Source organism: Benincasa hispida, chromosome 1 (genome assembly GCF_027475165.1).
Source record: "Benincasa hispida cultivar pf3 chromosome 1, pf3_genome.v1.1, whole genome shotgun sequence".
NCBI lineage: Eukaryota > Viridiplantae > Streptophyta > Magnoliopsida > Cucurbitales > Cucurbitaceae > Benincasa > Benincasa hispida.
In genome coordinates this window covers 353,987-375,507 of record NC_143478.1, presented here as the reverse complement: position 1 = coordinate 375,507, position 21,521 = coordinate 353,987, and the positions used below count along the sequence as shown (strand labels likewise).

The 21,521-nt window shown below is 30.8% G+C and overlaps 2 protein-coding genes across 2 annotated transcripts; one reads left to right on the top strand and one right to left on the bottom strand.

Moving 5' to 3' along the window:
* The first annotated feature begins 2,676 nt into the window (after nt 1–2,676).
* HCAR (coenzyme F420 hydrogenase family / dehydrogenase, beta subunit family) lies at nt 2,677–9,982 on the top strand. Its single transcript, XM_039039931.2, has 19 exons — nt 2,677–2,861; nt 2,963–3,065; nt 3,448–3,532; nt 4,011–4,122; nt 4,382–4,466; nt 4,576–4,617; nt 4,751–4,829; nt 5,128–5,179; nt 5,375–5,437; nt 5,596–5,693; nt 6,304–6,339; nt 6,418–6,479; nt 7,563–7,590; nt 8,288–8,367; nt 8,492–8,561; nt 8,639–8,696; nt 9,122–9,186; nt 9,364–9,458; nt 9,544–9,982. Exons 1-19 carry the CDS (start codon nt 2,729–2,731, stop codon nt 9,635–9,637), a joined length of 1,440 nt encoding a protein of 479 aa, XP_038895859.1. The 5' UTR covers nt 2,677–2,728; the 3' UTR covers nt 9,638–9,982.
* Nucleotides 9,983–11,709: 1,727 nt separating this feature from the next.
* On the bottom strand, nt 11,710–13,681 carry LOC120084033 (putative indole-3-pyruvate monooxygenase YUCCA3). The gene is made up of 3 exons (XM_039039936.2): nt 12,795–13,681; nt 12,207–12,578; nt 11,710–11,937 (listed from the first exon to the last, which is right to left on the bottom strand). The coding sequence occupies exons 1-3, from the start codon at nt 13,485–13,487 to the stop codon at nt 11,710–11,712; spliced, it is 1,293 nt and encodes a 430-aa protein (XP_038895864.1). The 5' UTR covers nt 13,488–13,681.
* Between the last annotated feature and the right edge of the window lie 7,840 nt (nt 13,682–21,521).

The window sequence follows — 21,521 nt, the reverse complement described above, 5'->3', positions numbered from 1 at the left end:
ATGTAAGGAGTGTTACTTGCTTTTTTGAACTTCCAAGACGGTTTTCTTTTTTAAAACTTGGAAAGTTTCTCCCAAAATTCAAAAAATTGTTGTCCTTATAAATGGAAACAATAACTCGTAACAAGCTTTGAAGGAGAAAACAAGGTACATTTGATATATTAGTACTATATACTTGAATTTTCTAGAAATAAACTAAGGCATACCTGATAAATGCATGAATAAGACAATTTATATAATATATCATCTTATATACCGAACAATATATCCGATGTATATTTACATTTTTCAGTATCTGATAAATGCATGAATAAGACAATTTATATAACCTTGGTATATGCAATGTATATTTACATTTTAAGTATATTATCAGTATATTTAACACATGCTTGAGATGGGGTGATCGATTTTTAATTAATAGTATAAAAATAGATAAACGAAGTCCCTTAAAATAAATGAAATATTAATTTGAAATATATTGCATTAAACGAATATCAACCAAAATTAATAAATAACAATAACAAAGTCAAAATTTAAAAATGATGTTAATAAGTTAAAAATTAAATATTTAAAAAATTTATTGATAAGAGATAATGTAATCAATGTTATTTCACAAAATAATTTTTTTTATAATTAATACTAATTTCAGAAATGATATGATATTTTTTTATTTTAAAATATTACGAAATTAAAAGATGAAAAATAATATTAAAAGGTAAAAAATGTTTCAATGTTATTAAAATCTAATTACAAAAACCAAAATTTAAGACATTTTTAAAATATTAGTTATATAGTATATGAATTTCTTAAATTTTTCAAATTAACATTTTCAACTTTTATGTGGATTTGTAAGAACTATTTAGAGTAGAGTAGTATTAATTAAGGAATAAATGTGTTTATAAGCTAAAGAAAAACCAAGTCGATACCTAATAAAATTAAATATTTACCAATAAAATGTACACTCAATTGAAGAATTGGCACATGGACTAAAAGTTATAATAAATACTTTAAAAGAAAAAAGAAAATGTTTATTTTCAAATATAGAAAAATGAACCAAAATATTTATAAATAATAACAAAACATTAATATCTATTTGTGATAAATTACGATAGACTAGTAACTATGTCTATCTGTTTGATTAATAAATACAAATAATAGTCTATCTCGATTTATGAGGGATAGATGGTAGTATTATACATACATACATACATACATACATACATACATACATACATACATACATACATACATACATACATATATATATATATATATATATATATATATTGAAGATTTTTTTAAAATAATATTATTTTAATATATATTGACAAAAGTAGAGTAGGACTGAAAATATTGAAAAAAATAAGTTTTTAAATCGTGTACCCGATACGATGAGCCCTAAATCGTGTACTTGGTACACGATTTCTTGCTGATCTGGCACGCGCAGTCTGCCGTGGCATGAGGTAATCGTGTACCCGATACACGATGACCTTAAATGTGTACCCTCTTCTCCATTAAACTGCCACAACCCTTGCATTGCTATTGACCCTTGCTTTTGCTATTTACTTAAGTATTTACTCAAAGAGATGATATTTGCTTGATTTCTGATAGACATAAGGGTATTCTTGTTGCAATCAATAATGAGGAAATTGGTTGGAATGAACCTAGAACGTACTTGTATTTTTTTTATGTAATTGTATCTTGTATGTACTTATATTTTTCATGTAATTGTATCTTGTATGTACTTATACTTTTTATGTAATTGTTTCATTTTATGTAATTGTACTTTTTAATAAAATGGAGTTTGAGAGTGATTAAGAAAAAGATCTATAATTATTATGTGAAGAAAACTTAGAAAGGTGAGTGCAGTTATTGTGTGAAGGAATTTATATTTAAAAGAAAAAACTAAAGGGATTTGTATTTGTTAAAGGATGTATACGTATAGTTTTTAATTTCAATTTACTAATTATTTATTAATAAAATAAATAAATAAAATAAGCTCCATAAAAGACGGAAAAAAATAGAGATACAAATAAAAGTATGAAATAATAAAAGAACAAAATAGGAATCAATGAAAGATCCAATGCAAACAAGGAATGTGAAATTAAATAGTGAAAAAATGCAAACAACATAGTAAACCTAATTTAGAGGGACATAAGATAACCTCATGGGATAAGAGTCATGGATCGTTTTTAAATTAAAGAACTAATTGTAAATCTTCTTTAATATCACGACATTTTTTTAATATGCGTGTAAGATAATTATGTTTTCATTGTAAATTAAATATATAATTAAGTTGAATGATGAAGGAATTTGTGGACCCGTTCCTAAAGTCTTAATATTGTTGTACATCTCCAATTTAAAAAATAATTAGTCAATCTATTTTTTTAAAAAAAGAAAAATAAATCGCGGACCCGGTCCACGAGTTTCCATACGACCAGTCAACCGACATGGTGCTAACGGGATTAAACGGGGTACACGAGTTTGCCACATGGCAATCATGTACTCCGTACACATACCATAATTTTGTAATACTTTCAGCAAACACCTATTTTTAAAAATACTTTCAACCCTACCCTATTTTTGACCATATATATTAAAATAATATTATTTTTTTTTGAAAAATTCATTTTTGAAGAGTGCCATTTAAAATAATTTCTCAACTGAAAAAGAAGATAGAAAAATATCTGACTAATGGAGCGCGGTTTATCCATACGAAATAATATAATATATGTGGATGAAAAGATCTCTTTTTTTTTTGGAAGCTTTTCACTGCCACTCTGCTCTAATGCACTCCATTGCTAACCTCCGCTCTCTTCCTCTCTCCCTTCCCATCGTTTGTTCATCCTCGTCGTCTTCTTCAAGTAAGTTCGCAATCTCACTCTGTTCATCCCTCGCATTCTTGTGATTCCACGCATATGATGTGTGTTTCAGAGTAAGACTTCGTTTGGTTGTTATGGAACAGATGGAAAATCGGAACCGAAGCAAGTAAAACTCAGGGAAGACTGGCGGCAACGCTCCAGACCAATTCCTCCTGGAGGCACCTATCCTGCCAAAGATCATTGCAGGTTCATTTCATTCAATGCCTTTTCCTGCGTTTTTGTGAATATCACAAAATGGTTTTGGCGGGAAGGAGCTGTTCTTTGCATTTTTACGGCTTTGATTCTTGTTCGTTATTGTTTGTTAAGATTATCTGTTAAATATTAATTAGGTGTACCTAACCCATCGGGTTAAGTGGTAGTTTAGAATTTTAATAAATAGTGTTGGAGTGGGAGATTCTATGTTGGAAACTCTGTGTCGATATTTGATAGTTCCTTGATGAAATCATGTAATTTCAAAACCACGGAGAGTGTTAAGAAGATTGTTTATGAAAGGTTAAATGTATATTTTAAGCTTTTGGGTTTAGTGGTAGTGTAATATTGAATTCGATTCTTGGTTTCTTCCTTGTAGTCGATGTGGCTTGTGTGATACTTATTATATTGCTCACGTGAAGGATGCGTGTGCTTTCTTGGGCGATGGCATGTCAAGAATTGAAGTAAGGCTACACTTCTTCTGTTTGAATGTCTTGCGATATCTTCCTTTACCTAAACTTTTTGATATTGGTTCGTATACTATTTGTTAGTGGAGTTTGGATGTTGAATTCCCTGTTATATAGAAGTTGAACAAAGGACTAGAGGTTGTTAAATTTTGTAAATATTTTTTCTCATGAGAGCAAGAATATGTATTATGAAGCTAATTTTGAGAATGTAAACCTCTCCTGTCTCCTATACAATTTGACCAGTGAGGATGGCACCAGATTTCTCTATTGTGTTGACTATTGATCATGCTTTCACTTCATTTTCTTTGTCGTCCAATTGTATATTATTAATGTTCTCAAAACTAAATTGCACGCCTGACGTAGTACTGGCTCCTGCTCATTAAGTGAAAACAAATTTCTAGACATTTTATATGAGTAATTAGTCCATTCATCAGTTTCATAAGTTGGTATCAGACTTTCACTGATATTTCATCAGGAATTGGAACCTGTAGTTCACGGTAGAGGGAGGAAGACAGCTACGCTGGATGAGACATACTTTGGAGTTCATGAGAAGCTATTGTATGCTCGTAAGATTAAACCAGTGGAAGGTAATTGTTTGTAACATAAGAAATAATCTTCAATGTTTCTTCTTTGGTTTCTATGATACTTCAACAGTTTGTTTTAAAACGCATTGTATTGTCTCTTTTTGGTAGTCTCAATGTTAGATCAGGCTACTTGACAACCCCTGTTAATATTTTGTCTTATCCTTGTTTGCTCGACTACATTATCATTAGATTTCTCCAGAAAACTCCAGTTTTTTTGTTTATAAATCTACAGTCTGAGAACCAAATTTCTGCGAACTTGTAGGAGCTCAATGGACAGGGATAGTAACAACCATAGCAATTGAAATGCTTAAATCAGGCATGGTCGAGGCTGTTATTTGTGTACAGAGGTAACTGTGCGATTTTCTTGATAAAGCTATGTAATTTCTCTTGGTCTTCATTTAATTTTTTTTAATGCCATTTTTGTGGTGAACTTTTCATTGTTCTGTTATATTGTAGTGATCCAGAGGACAGACTCAGTCCAAGACCTATTTTAGCAAGGTTTGTCTAGTTTATTTACTGCAATCTTTGGTAGCTTTGCTAATAATATTCTGGAATCTGTATTGACAAATAGCCTCTCCTTCAGTACAATTTTACTGATTTGCTACTATAATCATTCTTGCCCTGATAATAGGACACCAGATGAAGTCCTAGCAGCCAGAGGAGTAAAGCCAACTTTGTCTCCAAACTTGAATACTCTTGCTCTAGTTGAGGTGCTTTTGTTTTTCCATTATTAAGAGGGAGAGAAACCCAATTTATGCTTTTCTTTATGGTAGGCAACTTTCTCTTGAGGGAGCTCACATAATTTTTCTTAGACTAAATTGATGATAAATTCCAAGCTGGTAAATCAACTAAATAATCAAACAAGATACTTAAACTGCCAGATGGGCTTTATATCAACTTGTTAGAGGTCAAAATGAGGGGTACTTGCATTAGCACCCATAATCGAACTAGAAGTCAAATGTTACTACGGTATATTTAATGAGACATATCAATACTTTTGTTAAACAGGCTGCAGGAGTCAAACGTCTTCTTTTCTGTGGTGTGGGTTGTCAAGTGCAAGGTAATTTTTCTTTTTTTGTTTTACTTGGTGGATTTATTAAAAATACCTGTTTGAGGGTGCATTATGGTAGTCCCATATTTTGGGAATCAAGACAGTTCTCTATTCAATGTGTTTCCGGGCTGCATAAAGATCCTTAGTTCGTTTCGCTATTGTGACTTCTACAACTGTAATGCAGAATGATATCTTAAACTGCAGCATTAAGATCTGTGGAGCAGCATTTAAATCTGGAGAAGCTTTATGTACTGGGCACTAATTGTGGTAATTCTGCATTTTTATTTTTCATATAAAAATTTATGTTTTTTATGGCATCTTTGATTACCCTTGCTGCTTTTAAATGTCTATAAGTTCTGATTTTTTTTTTTTTTTTTTTTTTTTTTTTTTTTTTTTTTTTTTTTTTTTTTTTTCCATTTCAATAGTGGATAATGGAACTCGAGAAGGACTAGATAAATTTCTCAAGGCTGCAAGTACAGAACCAGAGACAGTTCTTCATTACGAGTTCATGCAAGATTACAAGGTTTGTTTTGGGACATCCTCTAGTCCTTGACGCATATATATAACTCTCTGTGGAAAAGATTTAGAATATGGCTGAGAAATATAGTTCATCCGAATTGGATCTCTCGAGGCTCTAGTTATCATCTCAGTGGCTGAGGTATAAGATTTAGATTAACTCTTAGGCTTCATGTCAAGACCTAAACTTGTAATTGTTAGAATTATGATATTTCCGCATTTTAACTTTTGTATGTTAGATACTTGAATCCATAACTAGTGAGAAATTTTGATTTGCTCTATATGAGCTGGATTTAAGTAAGGTGCCAACTTGCCAATTCAAGCACCACTTAGTAAATAAGGCACATATTATCTTTCCAAAGATCCTAGTCTGAGTTTCTTTTTGTTTTTAGTTTTACAATGATATGATTCTTAGCCTTGTAAGGCTGATATCCAAACAATGCAATTTTCCCCTTTATACCTTCTGTGTTTATTTACATATCGACTCATGTACTGACTCAATGAAAGCCCGTTGGTTCAGTAGGAAAATAGTGTTTCTTTTGTTCAACTTTGGCATAAGTTTCAATTTTTAGCCTTAGTGGCATTGCTCCTCAGCCAAGTTCTTATTGCTCCAATAGGTTCATCTCAAGCATTTGGATGGTCATATTGAAGAGGTAATTATGTCTCTGCAGCGTTATTGTTCATGAACATCTTCCATGTGGTGCCTCATCTAGTTAACTATACTGAAACAGATTCCATATTTCTGTCTACCTGCAAATGACTTGGTTGATGTTATTGCACCATCTTGCTACAGGTATTTTACCTCATCTTTTTCCCATTTCAATTGGTGGGCATTTTGTATATTTGATCCCTCGTCAGGGAAGAGTTGCACATATATGCAGATGCTGAGAATTGGACAGTAGTATTTTCAATTTTGTGTTTTAAGGGCTGGTCTGATGCAAGGGGGAAACACACTGCAAATGCATGCTTACCCATGTTTTAAATTAAATGTAGTCATTAAGGAATCATCCTTAAACATTCAAGCCAGGGTGCACACATGAGAGGAAAACATCAAAATGAACTATTGAAACGAGGGAAAAAGTTATTTCTATGAACAATTTTTTAAAAATCTGAATGTAATTGGTTTCAGATTTGGACGTTTTTTCCTCCAGAATTTGAGAGTTCCAAATCTATCTATTGTTTTATTCACAAATGTACAGATTCAAATACGTCTTTAGCTTAAGTTAACTAGCTTCACTTAATTTTTAATCTCTTCACTTAAAGATCGCATCTCTAAAAGAAAGTTATGATAAGGTTAGGCTAAAATAGTAGTTTTGTTTCCAAAGTGTGTCCAGTGGAGGGGAGTTGTCCAACTAGAAGATGAGAGGAACAACCTCTCTTCATACTTCATTAACTTGTATATTATGTTCTCTTTTTTTAAAAAAGATTACAAATATAATCCGCAAAACTGCATTTTTTAACAAGAGAAAAGTATATATATATAAACAGGGAGAAATATACTTCACAAAATTGTATATTATGTTCGATCCTCTTTTTAAGAAAAACAAAGAATTTTGTGAAGGAAAATTAACACTAAAATGTTTCATTTTTTATATCTTTATTTTTTGTGGTATTCAAAAGTAAGTTTCCTAATTTTGGATTTGGTTCTGATGAACACTGTTTTTATATATTTTCTTCATTTTTTTGGAAATGGATGACTACTTTTGAATTAAATATGGAACATAAAATAATATTCTCTAATGTACAGAATAAATCTATTTCTCTAAAATACACGTTTAAAATTTGCATCACGATATGAGTAGTTACTTCTCCTAGTGATGTCTTTTCTTCACTCTTTAGAAGTTGTTAACTAATGGAGTTTTGGTTTGCATTGCAGCTGTTTTGATTATACAAATGCTTTAGCGGTCAGTATTTCTACTCATCCAACTCAATATGGATGCCATGCAATTTTCTACTTGTATCAAATCGTTTCTTCTCCTCTAAATAGCGAGGGGTGCAATATATTTGGACTTGATAGCAACATATTATTCTTCATGATCTTTGTTTGAACATGGTTCAACATTTTTCTATCTAATTGTTTACTGGCAGCCCTTTTGTAGATATAGGTAAAAATACACACTAGAACGTATGGCAAACAATTTGAGATTCAAAACTTATTTCCAGCGATAAACTTGGGCCAATCTAGAATGTATGCCAAACAATTTGAGATTCAAAAATTAGTTGATGGCTTAAGGCAAATGTTGGGTACACTCTTGGCCAGACATAAACACTATTTTATGGTGCACGTGCATGTCTGTGTTTTTCCCCGTCAAAATTATTCCATCAGGTTTGCCATGAAGAAGTTCCCTGACTTGGAAGTTTTCAATTTTACTCTAGTTTAGATCCAAGAGTTGATGTCTCATGGATACATTAAAATTGAAACGTTAAAAAAACTTAATTTTTTTCAAATGAATTGAAGTGGCTAGTCTTTCTTTAGATGAGTATGTTCTCGGATGTGTCATTAGCGATTAACTTGTTCTATACACGTGTTACTATAAAGCTGCTTAGGCACAAACAAAATACTGTTTGACTTCATCTTTGATTAATGGTGTAAAATTTCAGGATCTGGTTGTTGGTTACATGGGTGTGCCAAAATATTCTCAAATCAGCATGACCCAACATCCACAGTATATTACTGTTAGGTAATATGATTGTTTAGGTTCTTTCTGTACTTTCCATGTCTGGTCACGTTACTAGAGACTATTGTGTGTTAATATTTAGTTGACATTCTAACATTTCATTTTTGTTGTTTCCTTAACATTGTAGAAATGAGCGTGGTAGAGAGATGCTGGGTTTAGTAGAACAGTACTTGGAAATTACTCCAACAATTAGCAATGTAAATTTCTTGCCATGCTATATCCTCTTTAATAAGAAGCATAGCATATATTACTTAGAAAAATATTCTGGGTTCAGGGTAATCGAAGACCTTTAGTTATGGAGACTGTGAAGGCAGATGACGATGCTAAGTTTGGTATGTATGGCGACATCATCAATCTCTCAAACATTAGTTCTAATTTTGTACTCTATGTTTTGTTTGTTCGGGCTCATTTTAAAATCAATTTTCATTCAGATTTTATTATGTTACAGCGTACCATATAATCTATTTGGAGCAATCCGTTTTGCAGTTATATTGATAATTTATTCTCCTGTAATGACCAGAACTTCTTAATCCTTAATTATTTTCATTCCGGAGATCGTCAGATTATGTTCCTTGTCATTTCTTTAAAATCATGGAAAAGCAGAATTTCCTAGCTTTGTTCTGAACGCTCCATATAGTATCTGCTTTCCTCTGTAATTGCTAATAAGCGTGCTCGTTAGTATTTCATCTTTAAAGGTGAGTCCATGGCAGGCTTCTATGACCTTTGATTTGTATACTTGTGTTGTTCTTACTCTCAGGGAGAGGTCCTTCACAGCCTGCTCCAAAATTCATTGGGAACATCATAGCGTTCTTTCTGAACTTGGTAAAATTTCCCCTTGATATATACATTTTTTTTTTTTTTTAAATAAAAATAAAATACCAACTTTCAGAAATGCAAGTGTTCATTGATCCAGATGATACACTTGCAATAAAGTATAAGCAGAAACTTGCAATAAAGTATAAGCAGAAACTTTATTATCTTGTTTTTTCTTTTCTTTAGATTGGCCCAAAAGGTCTGGAGTTTGCTCGTTATTCACTGGATTACCATACCATCCGGAACCATTTATATGTCTCCCGAACATGGGGAAAACAAAGGTAAACTGGATTAAGCTGTGTATGAAGAACTCTTTTATTCTTGTTTCCTTGTCCTCGTTTTTAATGAAGATTTTGTGAATTGCAGAGCTGATAAACATGAACCCACATATGCTAAAAAGATAGTGGATATGTACAACCAGAAGGGTGAAATTGATCGCATACTTTCCAACTCAAAGTAATCATACTGTTCTGAGACCATGGCGCCTGTACTTGTATTACTGGTTCTTTTGCTTTTGTTGGTTGCACAAAATCAGAAGTCAAAAAGTGATTATGAAATCATTTCATGGAGCTTCAAGATTCTTGCTGTGAAATCTTGGTTCCAATACTTTTGTCTTATTTCAATCCCTGAATCATCCACCTCTTTCTATGGGCTGTTTGTTGAATCTCTTTCGACTGTAAGAGACTACAAATTTGTCTTAACTTATTTTTAGTTGCAAGTAGTTTTTTCTGGATTAGGCAACAAAATGTAGCAATGAACATTTGCACCAATTTTAGTACAGGTTTTGGAAGATGAACTTTCTCTATATAGAATTTCATTTTGATGATTATGCAATTTTTTTTTTCCGGAATTGCTCATTTCGAATGGCTCGACATTCTGAATGATGGTCATTATACTAGGTGAGATAAATTAAAAGATTAGAAGTTCGATGAAAATTTATAACGGTTTATGGGAGAGAACATATTGAGGGAAATGATCTCCAATAAGTCAATATTTGGCACTTTCTTTTACCGCAGTAAAACACTGTTCATAAATGTGAAATCAAAATGAGAAACGTGTTAAATCTAATGAAACATTAAGAGGTATATATGAAGGATATACTGTGGTATTTTAACCGGGTGAGTCTTTCCTCAGACTAGTGGTAAATTTGTCACTTACCATCATAATCTCAACTGAGTTTATTTATCATTTATAACATGAAGGGATGGGCTTTTGATGAAGAACTAGGAAAATGTTATGGGTATTTACTACCCCATGTGTTTTCTTCTCTTTGATGTCTCAGTAAGAGGTTGCATGGTTTTATGAGAACATTGGAAACTCTAGTGGGATTTTGACAAAGACTGCAGGTTTGGACTTTCATGCTGTAAGTGTAGGCTTCATATGTATTGCAATAAAGTAGAACATTAATGTCTACTTGACTGAAATATATACCAAACTGATGCAGGTAACATGTTCACGAAGGATCACAATCGGGTCGAATTACAAATTCTTTCTGCAAAGCTTTGAGTTTGTGGTGCTGAAGAAGAAAGAACATTTAAATGGGCCATGGAGTTATAGCACTATGTTTGGTTGAATCAACAGCATGGGGAGTCATATGGGTTGTCTTCTCCTTTACCTTCCCTACAGGTGAATTGTCTTGTCTTACTTATTAAGGCTTTAGAAACACAAAGCATCCAGTTTACAATGTACAACTATATATGCAGTCCGATTTGTTATAGCTTATTTTCATTATGCTGTTGCTTTAACAAGATTACAGCATAACATTGGCTGTGAATTCTGATGTTTGGCTTGTCACAAGTATAAGTTAGGTGTATAATGAAGAAAGAGTGCATATGGATTCTTAGTTTCAAGCAGAGTAAAAAAGAGAGAGCATAAGCAATTAGCAGGTACTGATTGGTTTGAAACTTGAATGTTGTAACTTTATTACAGTTGAAAAGTTGTAGTGGTAACAGAGATTTCTTCACATGTATAAACTAAGATAAGGTTTACACTTCTCTGCTCAGACCATGTGCAAAGCAACATGGAGACAGAAAACCCTGAAACCTTTTTTTTTCTTTTCCTTTTTTTTTCCATTGTGAGACCAAGACTGGGATCCCCTAGTGGAGATTTGTTATGTTGGGGGGAATCATGGACTTGAGGGGCCACATTTTTGTTAGTGGGCCCATTGTGGATTCACTTTGGAGCACATTTAATTGGCCCACCTTGTGGATTCACTTCTTACCATTTCTTAAGTGGCCCACCTTGTGTTGGATTTACAACAGAGAAAGGAAAGAAAAATTTCAATTTCAATTTCAATTACAATAAGGTAGATCCAGAGAGAGAGTTAATAGAAAAGAATAAAAAAAACAATAAGCCTCATCTTCCTTTATACAGAAAGAAATTCATAACTATTTTACTGTGTTGGGAATTATATTTTTCCTTTTTTGTTTTTGGAGTGGGGAGAGGGCTCTGCTAATGTGTTTTTTTTTTTGCTTTTTTTTTTTTTTTTTTTTTTTGGGTTACTGTTCTTAAGATAAAGGCCGCCCTTTTATATTAGAAATGTGAAATGCATCTTCTGTGGCGAGCTGCCACTGATTTTCTCTTTTGTTTAGTATCTTCTTTCCAGCTCTTGGCAATGTCCTGAGCTACATTAATGGCGTCCAATGAAGCTCCTGATAAGCCTTTTCTTGTGAACCCAACAGCATAGAGTCCAGCTTTGCCTTTCCACCCATTTGGGAATGGACTTTTTGGAATTCCATCACTGGAAAAGAACTCATTTTCCTGTGCAATCAAATAATGTATAGTTTTAGAGAGAGAAAATCAACAATTTCTGTAAACAACAGTAAAAAGCATTTAGGACGGAAAAACTCTCAAGTTGGACACAAAATTTGGAAGAACTGAAGGGTAATGTTCAATAAAGAGACTTTAAAAACTGAACCCAACTTCCATAACTGTCACATGGACTCTCAAAACAAGAGCCCAATTCATAACAGGAAAAAAATGCCAAATTTTATAACTTAAAAAAAATATATATTAAAAAACTTGCTGACCTTGAGCCAAGATGGAACATTGCTGCGATAGCCAGTAGCTAGAATTACAGAATCAATCTCTAGAACTTCTCCATTGACCAGCTCCACTGCACCTCTCCAGAATTTTTTTATTCCGGGCACCACCTTGATCTCGCCGGCCCTTATCTTCTGCAGCGCTCCAATATCCAACACGGGTGTCTTTCCGGCAGTGTTCTTAAGTTGCAACGGTCCCATTGATGGCCTTTTGAGTCCATACTTCTCAATGTTCCCAAGAACAAGTCTGGAAATGATCAGCAGCATCTTGTCCACCATATGAAGTGGCAGCCATTTCATTAGTGAAATTGCTACTTCAAAAGTTGATTTTCCAAGTATTTCTCTTGGCAATACATGAACCTGTGGATCAAGAAAAATTGCACTACTTCCAAGTTATTACTCAATGTTGCAGATGATTTTCGTAAATTTAACACAGAAAGTTTCATTTTTAGATGGAATTGAAATGATGAGTTTAAACTTTTAGAAGTTCAGTTGAACTATGTTCAAATTGATTTTACAAGTCTATATCTGAGGTGAACTAATTTGAGTTATTTGATGTAACTTAAGTTGACTCACCGAGCTTCGTACCACCATGGATGGCTTGGCATCATGGTTACAAAGATCAAGTGAAATTTCCATGCCGGAGTTCCCACACCCGACGACAAGCACCCGTTTCCCAAGATAAGCCTCACCGGATTTGTACTCACAAGCATGCATAACATGGCCACCAAACTCCTCCATCCCTTCAAACTCTGGCACGACCTTCTCAGCATTCTCTCCAGTGGCAACGACCAACCATCGGCAAATGTACTCGACTTGGGTCGGCTTTGGACTCAACGAAAGGGTTTTGACTCGCCACAGGCCAAAAGTTTCATCATACTTGGCTGACTTCACTGTTTCGTTGAAACGTGGGGTGATATCAAAATGGTTGGCATAGGATTCCAAGTAGGAAATGAACTGAAACTTGGAGGGGTAAGCAGGAAACTCCTCTGGGAAAGGGAAGTTGGGAAGTTGACAGAATTGCTTTGGAAGGTGAAGTTTGAGACGATCATAGGTCCGGTGTTGCCAAAGAGAGGCAATGCAGTCAGCTCGGTCAACAACGACAAACGGGACACCTTGTTGTTTGAGAGCAGCTGCTACTGACAATCCAGATGGTCCTGCTCCGACGATCACCGGCCCATTGACCCATATACACCGATGATCAAAGAAGTGATCACCATCAATGGTCTGAGCCAATGGAGGAATACTGATACAGGTATTATTCATCATAATAATATTTGTCTCTCTTGTTTAGACTAAGTTGGATAGGAAAAGAGAAAAGAAAGTGGACAAATTTTGGAAGGGGAGTTGGAGAGAATAGAATGTAATGTACTTTTTTTGTTTTCTTTTTTCTGAAGATGGAGAGAGTTGAAATGTATGGAAGTGCTTAAATAGTGATCAATGCTAGAGATGAAATGAGAGAGATTCAATAGCATGTGATGTGAATTTGGGAAAAAAAAAATTATATGAACTTTGTGGTCTCTTTCTTCTGAGGTCCAAAGCATTTATTTTGTCTGATTTAAACCCATAATTTATGTTAAACAAAAGGCAAGTCAGTCATTGAAGAGAGAGAGAGAGAGAGAGAGAGAGAGAGAGATGGAATTTATTTCTTTATTTGTTATTTGTTTTTATCATCATCATTATTATTTATATTGTTTGTGTATATAGAAGTTGTAAACCAGGGGCTCTCTTGTGCTCCTGTATCTTGGCAGAGATTTTCTTTCAAACTTATTATTATCATTATTATTATTTTCTTATTCTTTAGGGAATTTATTCTGTGATCTCAACTAGAAATTTGACCACATGACTTCAAATGACTGAAATCCCTTCTTCTAGGATTTGCCTAATGATTTTTGTTATTTTAGTTTATAGAAAATGGTAGTTAGGCCTATGTTAATAGTAGAAAGATAGATGCATGTTTAATGTACCTTTTCTTTTAGTACAACAACTGAAGGGATAAGGGATAGAACATCCGACCTTTAGAGAAGGAGGTCATGTATGTCAATTACTGTTAAGCTAAACTCAACTATGACATATTTATTAGTGTACTCTTGATTCAAAACTTTAAAGAGAAAAGGATTGATGCATGAGTGATATCAATGTAAATTTGGCTTATATCTATTTGTATTTGTTCTGAAAGTTTCCTTTTGTTGATGGAGATATATGGAGGTCTTTGTCACGAGACACCTGTAATGGTTACCATAGCTTCAATATTTATGTCTCTTTTATTGTCATTTAAGTTAAAATGGTCCTTACAACAAGTTCATGAAGATTCAATAATTCCCTAGAACACCATCAACTTCCAAACCTTAATATTCAATTCTTGTACAAAATTCTTCTACTTGCCTATGTTATTTGCCTTTTTGTGTAGAATTATTCCTTCCTTGTTTTTCTAGCCATTCCTTTTCATTTTAGTGTTAATTACTAACCAATATATGCTAAAGATGTTGAGGAAATCGTAAGACATTTTGATTTTTTTGTGCCACTTTTCTTTTTAATAAAAATAATGACTTTCATTGAGATAAAAAGTGAAAATATAAGAGCAACAAAAAAATAAGTCTACAAAAAAAAATTCCAAGCATTCTAACTCAGATATTACTTAGAGAATAATTACAAAAGAAACTTCAAAATCAAAGTAGAAAGAGAGATATGTAACCTCATTAAAGATCAAACCTCACTCGAATGCAAAGTCACATTAATTGATCTCTTGATCAGGAAAAACTAAGCAAAAATTAATCCTCCAAAAATGCTTGTTACTTTGTCATCAAAGCCCCAAAATATGATGATCATGTCAAATAAATTTCTATACTCTATCCCTTTTTAGTAAACTATAAGGTGGATATGACGTTAGAAAATGATAAAAGTTGATATATACGTTAAATTATAATAAAAATACTATTGAATTTTACCCTTTATTAAAAAAAAAAAAAATCTCCAAAGTTTCAATATTACAATTGATCTTTCACAATGAAACTAACCTTGGAATACAAATTTGTTAGACTTTTAGATGAAAATTGGGATCTAAAGCAGGCGTGATATGACTTGAAATAGTGTAACGGTGTTCTGGACTCAATTGTTGTTCCAAGTCACCACCATATCAATGTTCCATGTCCCAATTTTCTACCAACATTTTGGGGAGTAGTTTCTATTCCAATGTATTTTTAAAACGTTTATGAGAAGTCAAAGTTAATATTGTAACTTTTGAAAGAATAAGGATATATTTAAAAAATAAATAGTAAACTTCTTGGATATTTTTTATAAGGTAGCCTTATATATACATATATATAAAGGAAGACGAAAAGTTGTACTATTGGTTTTTTAGTACAACAATAATTTGGATAAGAGATCGAACCTTCAACCTCAAAGAAAAGAGTACATGTCAAATATCATTAGGCGTTGAATTTACACTCACTATAGCTCAACTTGCAAACCCTAAACTTATTATTTGATGGTTTTCGTAAATTTAGGGTTCTAATTATTTGCTCTATTTCAAATTGTACCCCTTTTAGAAAATTAAAAAGGATATACTACACATATGGAGTTATGGAAGACAGAAAGATGGATTGAGAAAAAGGATAAGAATGAATTGTATTGCTTTCGTGGCTACTTAGTGACCTAATATTGTGAAGAGTCTCTCTAGGAACCAACTTGAAATTTTGAATTATTTGTGTGTAAATCAAAATCTCATAATAATTATTTCAAGATTACTGAAAATCGAGGTCAAATATTATTGTTTTTTCTTCCTTTGTAGTAGCTTAGATTCAATCTTTCACCTTGGATTACTCATTGAAAACCCTATTGGAATTTGAAGCCACCATTCAAAAACTTTGTTCTTTGTTGCATTGGAATAATTGTTTGTGAGTTTTGATTCACAAAATATCTTATAAGAATTTTTGGCCTTTTTCCCCCTTCAATCTATCGGATATCCATTGTAATTTCAAATTCTATCCTCATTTGGAAGTTTCTAAGGTCTCGTTTGATAATTATTTGAGTGTTTTTTTAATAAGCTTTTTTTTTTTCCTCAATTTCTTTACTATGATTATCTTCTTTCTTAAGTAAAAGAGTAATCCAAATTCAAAATGAAAAACAAATTTTTAAAATTATTTTTAAAAAACGTTTTAAAAATTTGGTTTGGTTTTAAAAGTATTTGTAGAAAGTCGATAACAAAACAAGAAATTTAAAGTAGAAGAAGTGTATTTTATAAGCTTAAATTTAAAAAACTAATAATAAAAAATCAAATAGTGACCAATTGAGGCCTAAATTGTTCATAGTGACTAGTATTGATTAATATTATATAGAAGATTAGTAATTTACAACTATAAAAAGGGTAATCAAGATTATTACAAAAATGTGTATTTTGTGGATCTTACCATAAAAAAACGATGAAGATACTTCAATCATAATTTTGTGAGATATATGAGTTACACCTCTTATTATCAATCAGTTTCGAGATAATAGCAAATAAAAATACCAAAAGCAAAATCGATGCATGAAAAATACATAGCATATTTAACTTTTTAGAAAAGTTTGTGTTTGAGTAGTATATTTCAAAAGCCATTTCCTTAAAGAATTTTTGTTAAAAGGGGATGCATCGTATAATCATAGCTAAAAAGTAAATAAAATAAAATAAAATAAAAAATAAAAAAAATAAAAAAAATAATTGTATTTTGATTTTTACTCTCTTCTTAGGGGATTAAAAAAAATAATAATAAAAGAAGAAGAGGGGAAAATATCCATTTATATCTCTAGGGGTTGTATCAAATTTAAACCTTAAACTATGAATAATATCAATTTAAATCCTAAATTTTGGGTTGTATCAATTTAAACCCTGAAATTTCGAAGTTGTATAAATTTAAATCTTAAACTAGTAATTGTATCAATTTGGATTCTAAACTAATAATTGAGTCAATTTAAATTCTGAACTTTCATAAATATATCAATTTAGATCATAAACTTTTATGAATGTATTCAAATAAAACATAATAGAGGGTTTAAGTTGATACAATTATGAAAGTTCAGAGTTTAAATTGATACGCTTATAAAATATCAGGTTTAAATTGATACAATTATTAGTTTGAGGTTTAAATTGATACAACCTCAAAGTTCAAATTGATACAACCCAAAATTTAAAATTTAAATTGATACAATTATTATTTTAATATTTAAATTGATACAATACCAAAAGTTCAATGGTATAAATCGATATTTTAACAGCTCATCTTGAGAAAGGTAAAGAAGCAATAAAGGATCCTAACAACTATATCCCACCTTTAAACAGTTCATCTTGAAAAGTTCAATAAAATGGAAGAATTAGAAGAAAAAAAAAAAAAAAGGTGATGGCAATAGCAAAGGAAGATAAGTTATATTATATTATTATTATTATTATTATTATTATTATTATATATTAAAGGTGAAAAAAGAGGAATTGCACGTGCAATAATATTATTGGAAACTTGGGAAATTGATTACATATTATATTTTAGTTAATATAATAATGTTTGGGTCCAGCTCTACCTCTTAATTAAATGTGTTTATTTTTTCATAACCCTAATTTCTTGCTTTAGGGGATGTGAAGAAGAAGTAAAGTATCATCATTATTTCATCATCCCAAAATTTGCATAAAGTTATATAGTTTCATAAAACAAGTACCAAATTAAACTCATTATATTAGGGTTTTGAGAAGCATGACCAATAAAATATTGAGTATCTCTCTTATTATTATTCATATAAGTTAGCATAGAAAAGATTTCAAACCTTGTTATTTGAAATATTTTGATATTATAGTGTTACGACGCTTGCATTAATAAGGATTTGTACATTTAACACTTTCCGGTAATTATTTGATTTTTTTTTTTAAAAAATTAAATATATTTTCTCTCAATTTATTACAACGATTTTCATCTTTCATAAAGAATAGTTGAGTTCTTAGTTAAATTTCAAAAATAAAAACACATTTTTAAAAATTACTTTCTTTAGTATTAAAAAATTAGATTTTTTAATATATTGATAGAAAATAGATAACAAAATAAGAAATTTAGAAGTGAAATAAGTGTTTATAGGTCTATTTTTAAAAACTAAAAATTTAAAACTAAAGCCCCATTTGACAACCATTTGATTTTTTTTTAAAATTTTTGTAAATTAAACCTACAACACCTCTTTCACCTCTAAATTTGTTGCTTTGTTATCTACTTTTTACTCATGTTTTTAAAAAACAAGTCGAATTTTGAAAACTAATAAAAACTTATTTTTATTTTTGAAATTTAGTTAGCTACAAAATTCAACTTTTTTTTTTATGAAATATACAAATCATTGTAAGAAAATAAGAGGAATTATATTTAATTTTCAAAAACTATAAAAAAAAAATGAAAGGATTACTAAACGAGCTAAATGAGGCCTAAATTAATAATAATGCACGGAGAAGTGCAAGATTGTTTTTAAGCTTTCATACAACGAATACAAAGAGAAGTGATCAAGTTCTATGTCAATGCTACGCAAAATAACACCAGAGACTCAACGAGAGAATTAGTTTATTTCGTGATTAACATGGCTAAAGGATAATAATAATAATAATAATAATAATAATAATAATAATAATAATAATAATAATTAATCATGCTTGGAAACTGTTTCTTTGTGTTTTTTTTTCCATGGATATAATCCTTACCCTACCAAATAATGGGCAAAAATAATTTTCCTACCGGTCACCATTAAAAATTTGATAACTTATTTATTTATTTTTTTTAAAAAAAAACATAATAGTAGTAAAAGTAGAATATTCTTAATTAATGATAGATCGGGAATCACAAATATTTTTCTTGTTCATCATTGTTATTGATTTATCGATGATCTTTTGAAGCTACGATATTCCTTCTCTCTACTTCTTTTCGATAAGTCCAAAACTTTGACTAGATAAAAAAGAAGTTTGATCTTTTTAAAAATATATGTGAGGCATTTGAGCTAGATTGAAATGCAATGTGAAGTTATCTAGCTAGCTTCTTCTTGAGATTTGGAAACACAGACACCATAATTCTCCCATTGGCCTCTTGAGATTTGAAAAATTACATGTAATAATAATGTAACCAACCAATATTCTTTTGCCAAATTTATATGATACACGTATCATCCTTACTTTCTTCTCATTCTTGTATTGTGTATATCTATGCATCCAAACTAAGAAAATTACCTCACAAACTACAACTATATATTTTCTTTATTGGAATACTCATAATTTATACATACACCCAACAATCCAATGCTCCTAAGAGGATGTGCCAAAAAAGATAGATCTCAAACAATATCATCCTCTCCAAGAAACAATTTATGGGTTTTTTTTTTTTTTTTTTTTTTTTTTTCTTCTTTCCTTTTTCTTCATATATCCATCCATAGTATTAAATATTAAAAAAGTAATCGATATCTTTAATGTCATTTTTAAATACACATAAAATATTTTTAAAAAATAATCTATCTATTAATTCCAATATGACTACAAATTCTTACAACAAAATGTCCAATATAGTTTAGAAGTAAATTACAACTCGATTATTATTTTAAACAATTTTTATACTTCTTTTATATGAAAATTTATCGATTTCCATAAAATTGAAACTTTGATAACAAATATCAGTATCTATATTTTAATCTTAATACATATTATTCAATTATTGATAAGATGAGAAGAAATAGTTGGGCGGAGTTTTGATATATGTGTGTGAAACATTATTATATATGGAAACGAAGAATTCGAAGTCTTTAATTATATGTTGTTTGAAAAATTATTGTCTCGTATTATATAAATTTTAACATGAAAGGCCCAATTTGAATAAGGTTGGATAATAATTTGTGTATATATAAATCTTGCGAGAGATTTGAAAGTTTCGTATTTCTTTTTTTTTTTTCTAAAAAAATTTATTTTTATTTTTCTAGAATATTATTATCTGAGATTGTATGAGAATGGAATATGATTTTGGATAGTGCCTTCACTTTGTAACTTTATAATTTTAATTTGAATATACCATTTATCTCTTTGAGTTCAAACAATAAAGTGGTTCGGAGATTTAATGTAGCTTCTAATCTTTAAGGAAAGATTAAAGGTGCTCTTTAACATATCGGTAATTTATACATTATTTTTAAATAAAATAATAGTTTAAAATTTTAATCATATGTGTTTATTCTTAAAGTCATTTTAATATAGGAACTCAAACGAAAAGCCTAACACAATTTAATATTGATTTAAATGAGTGTGCAACCCAACCAGAAGTTATAATTTTGTTAACGTTTGCTTAAAGTTTTGTTTCTGTATAAATGGAATCTCTCAAATTGCAATTAGTCTAATACAAAACTTATAAAGCATCATGTGCAACCCTCTCTTATTTAATTAACACCTATAATACTAGCTTTCTCATTATATTTTCCTTTTTAAATATGTTGAAAAGGTTAAGATTGCCTTTAAGAAAAGGAATGGAATTGATATTTCTACATAAAACATTTGAATTTTGAGTGGAGGGACTACAAAATGAAGGAGAAATTTTATTATGTTAGGTAGTTTAAAAGATTAAGTATTACATAATATAATAAACTCTCATTACTATATATGAGATTAAATAATCATTGGAAAGTTAGCATTGATTTGTATGATTTGAAATTCTTTAGGGTCAAAATGAACGTAGTTCAATTGACATTAAGTATGTACAATGAATCTCAATGTTAGAGATAATTTGATTCCCCACCTCATATTTATGCTAAGTTTGATTTTCAAATCAATACTAAATACACTAAAAGAAATATGAGCTTTGATGTTAGGGAAAAAACTAAAAACGGATGTACAATGTTGGTTTCTTAAAAAAAAAAAAAGATCTTTAATATCGGTTTTAAAACCGACATTGTAGATGTACCTATAATGTTGGTTTAAAACCGGCATTAAAGATCTGCCTTTTTAAGAAAGAAAGTGTTGGGAATGTCCTAGAACTCGCAATTCGTGTTAAACATTTTATTTTATCAATAATATTGACTTGTTGATTTTGCATCTTATTATGAAAATCTAATAAATGCATCCTTAGCTATAGTCTGAATACTGTAACTTTATGTAGTGACATAAACAGGATCAAGTTGACAGTATATAGCCTAAATGGTCTAATAAGTATATGAATGAAATTGGGTATCTCATCCTGGTAACACTATTGGATGCGACCCACTTTGTAGTTGTTACAAGAAGTTGTAAGGTGCTACAAACGATGTGGTCCACAAATCGTTCATGTTGAGACATGA